General features: G+C 38.1%; 1 protein-coding gene across 1 annotated transcript in view; it reads right to left on the reverse strand.

Moving 5' to 3' along the window:
* The window catches only part of NRG1 (neuregulin 1), a 990,734-nt gene that overhangs the window by 42,703 nt on the left and 935,460 nt on the right, over nt 1-12,571 (reverse strand). Inside the window, exon 6 of the mRNA XM_044681476.1 lies at nt 561-690. Within this exon, the coding sequence (XP_044537411.1) occupies nt 561-690 (130 nt within the window). The remainder of the gene's footprint in view (nt 1-560; nt 691-12,571) is intronic.

Here is a 12,571-nt window from a genome sequence, read left to right on the forward strand (position 1 = left end):
ATCCACTAAGCCACCTAGCTGCCCCAATAACTTTTGACAGTGCATCAAATATTTTGCCTTGCAGTACTTCGTGTACTTCTGAAAGGTAAGTTACTCATTAGCATGACCAAGATTTTAAATTCACCCATTCATTTGAATTCCCCACAAAATACAATTGTTACCCAATTTGGAAATTCCATCAGTAATGAACATATAATCATAGTGACAAACCCATTGGCAGGAGTACAGTGTTTTAAATATATTCTCAGTGTCACCTGAGATGAAGCATAGTCAGTGACACTGAGTTCATTTCATCTATTGAACATAAATGTGGCACTGTCAAGCCCCATCCTTTCGTCCTCTGGGGGCTCTTCATCTTTGTGTAAACACAAAGTGCCAATCAGGAGGAAAAAAATAACCTCAGCTTGGCCAGAAGGACTGGGAAAGTGACCACACAAGAAAAAGGCATGCTTGCCCAAAACCTGTCCCTCTAAAACATGTGACCAAGCTGGTACAAGCAAGGGAAGAGGAACTCCATCAGCATTGGGAGAAGACTTGAAAAGGGGGGTGCAGGATCTTACTTGCACGAGTATCTTGAGGGGTTTGATGGATCCTTGACTATAAAGCACTCTCCTCCATTCACACAGAAAGTCTTATCCTTCTCAGCACATTTGACAAGATGGCTCGTCCCAGCTGTAGACGTCGAGGTGGCTGGATGGGAGACAAAAGAGGAAAAACAAACTCAGCTTCCTCCCTACAACCAGTCTTGTTATTTTGATACTGTGAAAGAGATGTTAGTTTAAAAACATCTGGTGCCTCTTTGGTCTTCCTTGGGTAACAAGAAAGGGAAAAACAAAATTTACTTGTATGGTTAATGAAAGTAGAAGAACTATACCCAACTCAATGACTCAGCTAGAAACAATGGCAAATGCTTTGGTTAATTTGGGTCCCTTTAGAAGAGGGTTCACAATCAGTGATTATTCAAATGCCAAAAGCATATGAAAATTCAACCTAATCCTTCAAGTCGCCCATTTTGGAAATGCTCTGAAGAGAGACACTGAACTTCACTGTAGATTTTCAGGACACAACTCTCTCCTGGTTGTCCTCCTACTTCTCTGAACATTTCTTCTCTATCCCCTTTGCTGGATCCTCTTCTAGATTATACTCTTTAACTGTAGGGTCACTCAGGATTCTGTCCTAAACCCTCATCTCTTCTCCTTCTATACCCTTTCATTTGGTGGTCTCATCAGTTCCTATGGATTTAATTAGCACTATATGCTTATGATTCTCAAATCTACCTATACGGCCTGAATCTTTCAGCCAACCTTCAATTTCACATCTCCAACTGCCTTAAATTTGGTATATTTTTCTCCCTAAGCCCTTCCCACATCACTCTTCTCTTTTATTATAGAAGGCAACATCATCTTCCCAGTCCATTAGGATCACAACCTAGGAGACATCCACAACCTGGATTCTTCACTGTCTCTCAACCCATATCCAATTTTTTCCCAAGGCCTGCCAATTTCACTTCTGCAATATCTATCAAATATGTTTGATTTTCTCCTCTAATGCTGCCCCTACCCTGATGTATCATACCTGGATTATTGCACTAGCCTGAGGATGGATCTGCCTGCCTCAAGTCTCTAACCACTCCAATTTAACTGTCATCCAGCCACTAAAGTAATTTTCCTAAAGCACAGGTCCAAATATGTTACCAACTACTCAATAAACTCAAGTTGTTCTCTTATTGCCTCCAAGATCTATTTGGTACTCATATCTCTTTGTAACTTAGCCACTTCCTATCTTCAATCTTACACTCCATCACATATCAGTGACACTGGCTTCTTTGCTGTTCAACAAAGAAGATGCTTCGATGCTTCATGGCTCAACTCCAGGCATTTTCTTGGTCTGTCTCACATACCTGGAATTTTCTCTCTTTTATTCTTTCTTTCTTTCTTTATTTATCCTTTTTTGAAATTTTAAAACTCTTTAAATTTTTTTATATTTATTTATTCTTTTATTTTATTTATTCTTTTGCTCTGACTATAGACTTCCTTGGCTTCCTTTAAATCCTCACTAGAATCCCATCTTCTACAGGAAGCTTTTCCCAACCCCCTTTAATTCCAGTGCCTTTTTTTTTGCTAATCATTTCCTATTTATCCTGAATATAGCTTGTTTATATTTGCTTACATATTGTCTCCCTGACCTTTCATTGTAATGGCAACAGCTGGGCAGATGGTCATTTCCATTCCAAATATGACCAGATAAACTAGATAGCTAAAAGAACCAATAGTGACAATGAAGTGAGCAACAAAAACAATTATACTCTTTGTCCTGGAGTGTAAAAACTGACATTCACATGATCTATTTACATGATGACATTTGCAAAACTTGCAAAGTGCCCTGTAGAGATTATCTCATTTAAAACTCCCAAAGCCCCTGTGAGGTAGATAGTATAGGTCTTATCAAAATCTCCATTTGACAGCTGAGGAAACTTGGGCTCAGAGAGTTTAACTGACTGGTCCACAGTCACCCAACTATGTAGCAGGAGAAAATTGAACTGACATCTTTCTAATTCAAAATATAGCCCTTGTTCCACTCTATCTTGGTACCACCCATGGGAGATTTTTATTTACTAATTTGAAAAACCACTCAAGAAGGAAAAGAAAATATTGCAAATTATCTGGTGTGTTTACTATTGTATTTGTTAGTTTTCTAAATACTTTCCTAATTCCCACTTATGTTCTGAGGTCACAGAAAGAGACTATGGAACCTGATCTGAAAGATTAACTCCATCATTTCATAATCTGCATGTTCAATTTCACTTCTCTGGATTTTTCTTCTCAACTGGTAAATGAGGATGTAGCACTTACCACATTATAAACCTTATGGTGTTCAGGGAATGGAAATTGTTCATCTTGTTCTGAGTTCCAAGAGAACTCTGGTCTTTTTGTTTGGTCTGTAATTTTCTCCTATTTCCTTTTTCTTTCCTTCTCACTCCATGTTCTAGTTCTTATTTATTGGCATGACTTCTAATCTGGCCCTCCTTCCACATTGGCCTTGCTAATTGTACTTGAGCATGCCTGCCAATGTTCCTGTCTGCAGAGGCAGCATGATTCACAGGCTGAATAGTCATCCTTGGGATTACCTAAGATTTGAATTCCCTTCTTTCAAGTCTTTTTTTGGCTTCATTTTTACTGCTCTTCCCACTTCCATTGAAATTGAGGAGGAAAGGGAGAAAATTAAACTTTGTTATAGATGAAAGCAGATAAAGATTTTGATGGAAAAAGGAAAAATGAAACAAAGGATAAAACATGGAGGTGGTGGTTTCTGAGGAGTATGTGGGGATTCGTTTGTGGATATTAAAGCAGCCAAAGGTTCCCATTACAACATTTTCATTATAAAATTCATTTGGAAATAGTTCTATGGTCTATTTTTTGTGCCCTGTTGCACATCTTACAAAATTAATTCAGCCTCAGAACAAGTCTACAGAACATGAAACGAGAGGGGCAAAAGAAATAGAGGAAAGAAAGAACCATCACCCTTTACCTTGGTTATATCTTTATATATCTAAAACAGAAATGTGGAGTAGAGGTGGAGAGAAGAGATCTTTGTAGCTTAGTATATAAACTCCTGGGGTAGAACCCATTTTCTGTACCTCATAATGCAAATAACTATAATCTCCCTGTCTAAAAATACATCTATGTAAATACTACAAATTGCTTATTTATTCATTCTTAGTAAATATTAGAAAGGGAAAGTTTTGGGTTCAATTATCCTAATAGACAGGCAACTATGGACATTCTTCCCATGGGATTTAAAAACACTGTTCTATATATTTTGCATTCCATTAGTACTTGCTTCATATGATGAAGGGTAAATGGGTCATGTATAGGTTCACAAATTTAGAGTTGAAAGGGACTTTAGACATAGGATAAGTAGTTGTGATTCATTCTTGGTCTAGAAACAGTCATTTGAATGCCCAGCAACCACGTGGTTTAGCATATTTGACAGGTTGCTTAGCTAGTTGTTTTTTTTTTTTCCCATGTCTCAGTAGTAAGTGCTCTGTGGCTCTTTCAGAACAAACTTTGTTTTAGTAGACTACAAAAATAAATTCTCCATATAAATCATAAAGACCAGCTGTGTGCAGAAAAGAGACACATTGGGCCTATTTTTCATGTTCTTTCCAACTAGTTTAAGAATAGCATCATGTTGGCCAAGCTATGAAGGGTCCTTTATCTAATCCTTTGAAATCTGACTATCTTTAACATGATTCTTAGTGGAAAACAGTTTGTTATAAAGCATTGGTGTGTAATTCCTTTCAGACAGAGCTCAGACTACTGCCTAGGTTCACAAAACCTTTGACAGTGAACTGAGGAACATTTGGTGAAAACAAAGCCAGAACTTTCTCCAACAGCATGTTTCCTCTCAGCTACAGGCCCATCAAGACTGATCATAGAATCATAAAGCAGCAATTAACCTCCAGCTGAGCCCAAGGATACACTATATGATTCCAGGAATTCAGAACCAGTTGCTAAGGTCAAGGACATGCTGTCACAGCTAGTCACTCCTGGGATATGGATGGTAACATATGGGCCTTTCAGATTTCCACCAGAGTTCTTTCTACTCCATGCAGTTTGGCATAGTGAACAGTCTAATCGGGCTTATCGCTTTCCAAGTGCTATCCCTTCTTTGCCTCAAATATTCATCCCATAATACAAAATCACCCTCCAAATGCATTCTTGGGGAAATCTTAGACATGGACAATGTAAGGTTTTTTTTAATTTATTTCCTTTAATTCCACTGGGAAACTTTCTCTGTCTCTGAGAGAGAACCATCATTATGGATAGATCAGAGGGAAACCGAAAAGACATTCATTAATAAATTCTAGGTGATAGTAAAGAAAGTTGACCTTATTCAATATACAAAGACCAGGCTCCACTTTTTATCTCCATGCCCATAAACTTCATTTCCATAAATACCCTCCAACTTTGGAAGGTCCTCATTTCTACCTCCTAGCTTCCTTGGTGTACTTCAAGTCTCAACAAAGTCCCATAATCCACAGCAAACCTCTCCCAATCCCCTTTAATGCTCATACCTTCCTTTGGCTGACTACCTCCTATTTATCCTTTAGATCTTAGATGTACCTCATGATTTGAACTTTGACTCCCCATTAGACTGTGAGCTCCTTGAGAGCAGACACTGTCATGACTATTTCTCTGTGTCTCTAGAGTGTAGCATTAAATCTGGCACATAGTTTAGTGCTGGTTAACTAAAATGAGTTACCTTGAGATAAGTGATAAATATTGATTTTAAAATTTAATTTGTTTTTCCATCCCAAGTGTTTAGCATAGTGATTTGAACACAGTAGATTCTTTGTAAATGCTTACAGGATTGCACTGGATAGGACACTTAAAATATGAGATCCTAGGAAGGGATCTTTGAAATAATATAGTTCACGGTTTTTACCAAGTCTGTCCGTGAACTTGTTTAATTGATGCGTCTTTCAGTATAAATGGTTTTCTTTGTAATCCTCTGTATTTTATTTTATGCATTTAAAAATATTCAGATAAAGCATTCTTGCACCTTAACAGGTTTCAAAGAAGTCAGTGACACAAGAACAGATTGGGAACCCCTGATCTAGTTCAATCACCAACTTTTAAGAATGGGAAACCGAAGCCTATGAAGGCAAAGTGATCGATTTGCCCAAGATCACAGATGGATGTGGCTAAAACAGTGTCTCAGAGGGAGGTAGGCAGAGTCTGATTTTTTCTATGCCCAATATATAGCTAGGTTAGTTGTTTTGCCTATTTTTGTACTAAAACCATCCTTGAAACTGAAATGGCCCAGGAGACTAAAACTCAGACCACCAATAAATCCTTTGGGACCCTAAATATGAGTCAGTAGTTATGGTGTCAGGACCTTTTCCCCTTTAAACTGCATACAAGTAGGATCAACAAAGAAGATGAAAAGCCAAAATCAATGGAATCAATGATACATCCTTACTAGAGGTCCTTATGCTGTGACTAAGTAGACTTTCTTTTCTTAATTCCTCAGTGGTCTAAGAGTGTCTCAGGTCATTCTCATCCTGAATGAATAGTACTAAACCAACCCTGGCTCAGGCTACTCTACAATAGAGATACTAAATGGCTAAATAGTTGGGCTTCCAACCCAGATCTTCCAATTTCAAACTCACAGAGCCAGTAATCTCCATTACTTTCATAGTTTCCTACTTTTCTGAAAATTGATCTTAGAGCAATTTTCCAGCCAGTTTTATTTGGTATGTTCAAAGTTCATAGAAAGATAGGGAAAAAGACAGTTGTATATGGTAATGGGTGTGATGAATAGCTCTGTCTGAGCAAATTGCCCTCAACCTAGTGGCTTCTCTAGTTATGCTATATAGGTCTACATCCTGGTGAAATTAGGAGCCCAACCTCATTCTATGTGAGGAAAAATGAGAGGCCAGATTAGTTGCTTTTAGATAGTAGAGGGGGCTCCCAGGCATACAGAAAGTATGTGATGGGAAAATGATCAAATAAGGGAACTTTGAATAAGCAAGATGTAATACATGATGGGGAACTGCTTATGTGACAAGGAACATCTAAGGAAGATTGATATCTCTAGTACAGTGCCTGGCACAGAGTAAATACTTCACAAATGCTTATTTATCTAATAAATACCTTATCTGTCTATTGCTCATAGATCAGTGCCATTCACAATTGCCTGGAAATTCTACTTGGGTAAACAAAGTGGACCAAAAGTATTATGTAAAAACAATTAGATGTGGCAGGGATTGGGGTGAGGGTGGAGCAGGGGGGAAAGTGACTGGGAAAAATAAACCAGGGCATGGGAAAGGAAAAAGGCCATTTCTATGGATGCGGAGGTGCTGTTGAAAGTCTTACCTATTTCTGAGGATCAACGAAATTGTGCTACTCTGAATGCACAGGAGGCTACATTCCCTGAGGTCAGATATAACTTATGGAGAAAAACCACTATCATGAAAAACTCAGGTTAGTACATACCCTCAGGAATCATTATTACTTTAATCACTCACAAGTTCTAAGTTTTGGGCAAGGATTTGGGTTGACAGTGGGATGTCATTGCAATGGTTCTGGATGGAAATGAATGAAGAAGCTCAAGTGCTACACTGGGTTCCAAAACACTTATAATAACCTTTTTAGATCCCTCTACATCAGTGATTCTCAAAGTGGGAGTTACTGCCCCCTGGTGGGTGCTGCAGCAATCCAGAAAGGTGGTGATGGCCACACTTTTTTGGTATGACATTCTATTCTGAGTTCAATAAATAGTTTCATAATTTCCAGGGGGCACTAAATAATATTTTTTCTGGAAAGGGAGCGGTAGGCCAAAAAAGTTTGGGAACCACCGCTCTATATTATAGATAAATTAAGTCAAAAACAGAAAACCAGAGGAAATTCATAGGACTTCCCTTCATTCGTTCATTCATTCATTCAGCCATGATTTATTGAGAACTGATTAAATCTTGGCAAGGCACTGAACTCCATCTGTGCTCAGGGTAGTCTCCTACTCCAAGTGCCTCCTGCCATTTCCAGAATAACAACTTCCTCCCTGGACTGTGAGCTACCAAGCCTGATGTTCCTATGGCACATAACTGACTAAATTTGTTACTTTATTTTGCTTTAAAATAAGTAGAGAAATGATCTACCTTGGTTTGCTCTTTGGAAAGCATACCACTACATATGAGAGAAAATATGGCATAATGGATAGACTGATGGACTGAGTCAGCTAGACCGAGGGTGTAATTTCTACCTTAACACTTACAAGCTATATGACTGAGCAAATCCCTAAACTTCTATGAGAAGTTTCCTCATCTGGAAAATGGGGAGAATGGTATCCTTAAACCCACCTCACAGGGTTTCTGTGAGAATCAAATAAGACAATAAGCTTAATGTATTTGGGGACCCATGAATCTTCCCTAAATGTTTATTATGACTATAATTGTGAATTTCTAGCCACATGCTAAAGAATCCTACTATATTATTTCCAAACAGTATCACAAACATATCCAGCTACTCTGCCTATGTCAGCTGCAATAGGGTTAGCATTTACCATTATCTGTTTACCATTACCATTTGTTTAGAGGCAAAACTAAAGACTACAGACATACTAGAAACATCAACAAAATCTAAAGTATTAAATGACGGCCTCTCCAATTCCTCCAAGTTGTTCAAATAAAGACACTTAAAAGAAACCTTTTGATTTGAGTTAGATTGTACTCCTAAATATGTGACTTGAGAAAACTAAGGAGCTTACATGTATACGAAATTTTATTGAATATGAAAACAAATTCACATTGCAGTCATGAATATTTGTAGATTAGGAAAATTAAGCTTCCTTCTTTCATTGCCAAAAGCTATCTCCCATGGTGACCAAAGACCTCCGAAACTACTCCAGGTTGCTGGTAATTTCTACCAAACATAGTTTTTAAAAAAAAAAAAAACAATGCTTGCCAAAGCTCTGGCTTTCTTCCCATTTGGTGTGTTTGTTTTCAAGAGCCCTTTCTTTATCACTATGCCAGACAGCCACAGTGGATCTGAGCCATTCTCCCAGCCCCAATCCTGGAAATCAGGCATTGGAATCCTGTGACAATAAACAGTGATCAATTCTGCACTGTGTCAGGGCCCTGGGGCCCAAGGGCTTGGACTCTGTCACCCTGAAGTAGATGGAGTCTCACCCACAAGGTTCATGATCACTTATAGAATCCAAATGAATGGATGTGAGGAAGAGTTAATCAAATCATGGCCTTTGACATATTAATCTCAACTGTGTAGCTTTCTATTTCTATGCACAGACTATGCACTTTCTCTACAAGATTGTTACAAGATTTCTTAGTAGCTTACCTTCAAAATCTCTAGTAGCTATGCGTCCCAACACCGGCAAATGCATGTTCTCTTGCCCTCTGGTATCTCTTAATAGAGAATCTGACCCAACTTGCCCACTTACTTGAGCTACAGAGAGCCTCTAGAATAGGCCAACAAGGATGCAGGAGAGGACCACTGGGGAAATTCTCAAAGAAGCCCTGGTTATCTCTGGAGCAGCAACCTTAAAGCACAGCACAGTCTCAGTTCTGTCTGCCAGATTTTTGCAGATGACAGCAAGACTTGGGTTGGCCAGAAGGAGAGAAGAATGATCAGGGCTCCAGAGGACAGGAAACAGAGTGGCAGGCTCAAAGCCACAGAAGAAAGAATGTTCTGCCTGCTGGCATATGGCCTGTCAGGCAGGAACAAGACTCCTTGCTTTGCTGAATTGCAAAGAAGAATCCTTGACTTCTTCCCAAAAAGAAGAGCTGAGGGGAAGAGAATAGGCAGGTCTAGTAGACTGTGGGCTCCCTGAGTCAACACAGCTATTTAAAGCACAGACTTGATCATCAGACCTTAACATCACTAATCTCTGAGGAGAAAAGAAGGACAGAAGGGATGTTTCTAGTTTGTTATTCCAACTCAGAACATTCTCTAAATGGAGGAGGAAATGAAAGCATTCTTTAGGCAGAATGCTTCTCTCCACAGGTGAGAAGTACTCAGAAAGAGGACAAGAAACAAGTACTCACACCAGGCCATCAAACATGCCCACCCTCTGCACAGTCCTGGGTCTTCTGCTACACAGGGCACAGGAAGAAAAGGATAAATGGAGGTAATGGTAATGAAAGCCTTTTGCAAACTGATGATGATGATGGTGTGTGTGTGTGTATGCAGAATTCTTAACTTGGAGGCTATGGCTCTTTAAATATATATATATGTATGTATATATATAATATCCTATTTCAATAGAATTGATTTCCTTTATAATCCTATGTATTTGATTTTATGCATTTAACAAAATAATTCTTAGGAGTCCATATGGATCTCATCAGGCTACCACATGTGTGTGTCCATGATACACAAAATAGTAAGAACCTATATGTTAAAAGGCTGGCTATTAGCAACACGGTTGGCCCTTGTGGATATAAAGGTAGCAGTGACATAAGGAGGATACAATAACATTAGACTCTGGTGGTTCCATTTTTAATTCATTCTCTGTAATTCACTGCCTATGTGAACTTGTATGATCCTATTTCCCCTCTGAGCCTCAATTTCTTCATCTGTTAAATTAGGGACTTAGACTAGATGATCACTGAAGTTTATTCCAGCTCTATGGAGACACTGACCTGTTCTTGGACCATAAGCACTTTTGAAGGGAGGAGATAAAACTGTCTATCTAAAGAACCACTAAATCAATGGACTACTATTCACCAAGTGAGATTAACTAGATTAGTTAAGGTTCATTTTAGGAGGAATGGCCTTATTAGAATTGCAGCTGAGGAAGAAATCAAAAAGAATTTGCCTTTCAGAATCATAGAATCCCAAGGATCTGATAAGGTTGCCAAGTCTCTTAAATCAGTTATTTTTGGTTTTATATGGGACTTGGCTAGCATCATCTGCCAGAGAATGGTTACCTACCTATTAGTTTAAGTATCTAAAAGGAACAGAGCATTTTTCAATAATATTGTCTAGTTTCTCAAAACTGAATCAGGAGTTCTAGGGAACAGAAAGGGTATTCAATGAACAGGATTAGAAATCAGTCTTTGTTAAAATAAAGGAATCAGATATAACTACTGAAGGCTCCTCAACTCTAAACCCAAAACCTTTTTGATGGTTCTCCCATAATTGGGTTCATTTCTTCACAGACTTTTAGCTTCTCCATCCCAGTTAGTATTGACAAGATCTAACAATATTATTTTTTCTTTCTTCGTTCATATATTGAAATGTGATTTTGATGGTCTTTTGCCTATGTGATACTATGTGACACAAAAATGCTCATATACTTGGTAATTTGAGAGAAAATAGGGTTCAAAACCTAGGGAACTTCTGATCATAACACTCAATATTGTTCTTAATAATAAAAGGGGGTGGGGAGAGGAGAATAAAAAGAAAAACTGGGAGGAAGGGGGAATTTTTCAGTTTCTTTTTCCTTTCCTTTTCCTTTCCCAAGTATTCCACCCCATAACAAAATCCTATCATTTCCCCAGAGTGTGTCACTGCCTAGATTAGGTTACAAAGGGGTTCCCTGATAGCCTGCCATTAAATCTCAGGAGCCATTAATTGTTGAACATTTATGACTTGGCTTTATAATTTAATTTTAAATTTTCGCCCTAATTTATTATTAATGTTTAATTCTTTTTTTTTTTACATTTTGAATTCCAAATTTTCTCCCTCCCTTCAGTTCCTCCTCCATCCATTGAGAAGACACACCATGTTATTAATTATACATGTGAAATCACACAAAACAAAATATTATTAGCCGTGATGTGAAAAAAATTATACTCCAATTTTCACTCCATTCCTCAGTTCTCTCTCTGGAGGTGGATAGCATTTTTTATCATAGGTCCTTTGGAATTGTCTTGGATCATTGAATTAATCAGAATACCTAAGCCTTTCACAGTTGATCATTGGTACAAAGTAATTTTTATTGTATACAGTGTTCTTCAAGTCTGCTCAACCAACTCTATATCAGTTCATATATATCTTCACATATTTTTCTAAAACCACCGCACTCATCATTTCTTATAACTCAATAGTATTCCATGAAACAACCATTATGTGAGAAAGATGGAACAGAAAATATGTCTGGTTCTCTGGACATCACAGGACAAAGAGAATCACAGACAAAGAGAAAGCCCCTGGGAGGCAGCAGGGCCTATGTATGAAAAGACATGGGGTAGGGGGTAGACAGCTAAGTAGCACAGTGAATAGAGAACCAATCTTGGTGTTGGGAAGACTTGGGTTCAAATCTGGCTGTAGATACTTCCCAGCTATCTGACCCTGGACATATCACTTAATCTCAATTGCTGAGCTCTTATGGCTCTTCTGTCTTCTCTTGGAAGATGTGGAGTGGAAAACAATTGGTGGGAAATAGCAGGATCTTGGATTTGGAGCTGGAAAGGTTACCTAAATTAACATATCTTATTATAAATATGGGGAAACTGAGACCCATATGTAAAGACTCAATTTGTCCTATTTATTTAACTTTATGTTTATATTTCCCTTTTCACAGGGCACAGAGATAATCACATTGGTAAACTGGAAATTGAACTTTGTTAATAATTACATGCTTATTATCATAACAGCCATAACATTATCATAATCATCATCCACATAATCATCATTACTAGCACTTGTTTGCAAAACATTTTATCTTATTTTACCCTCACAACAATCCAGAGATATGTACTATTATTACCATCCTCATTTTACAGATGAAAAAACTAAGGCAGTTAAGTATTGTGTCTAGAGTATCACAGTATGCGAAGTAAAATTTGAACTCAGAGCTTCCTTACTCTTATGTTCAGTAATCTGTCCACTGTGACATATGTACTAATCCCCATGCAAAATACTAGAGTTACAGAGAAAAATATGGGGTAATAGAAAGGGTGCTGCATTTGGAGAGTCAAATGGCATGGGTTTGAATTCTAATTCTGCTCTTACTGTGTGGCCTTGGGTAAATTGCTTGATACAGGCTTCAGAATTTCCAACGGTAGGATTTTTGAGAGTTTTCTCTTTTTTTAAATCTCTCTCTC

Source organism: Gracilinanus agilis, chromosome 6 (genome assembly GCF_016433145.1).
Source record: "Gracilinanus agilis isolate LMUSP501 chromosome 6, AgileGrace, whole genome shotgun sequence".
In the NCBI taxonomy this organism is placed as follows: domain Eukaryota; kingdom Metazoa; phylum Chordata; class Mammalia; order Didelphimorphia; family Didelphidae; genus Gracilinanus; species Gracilinanus agilis.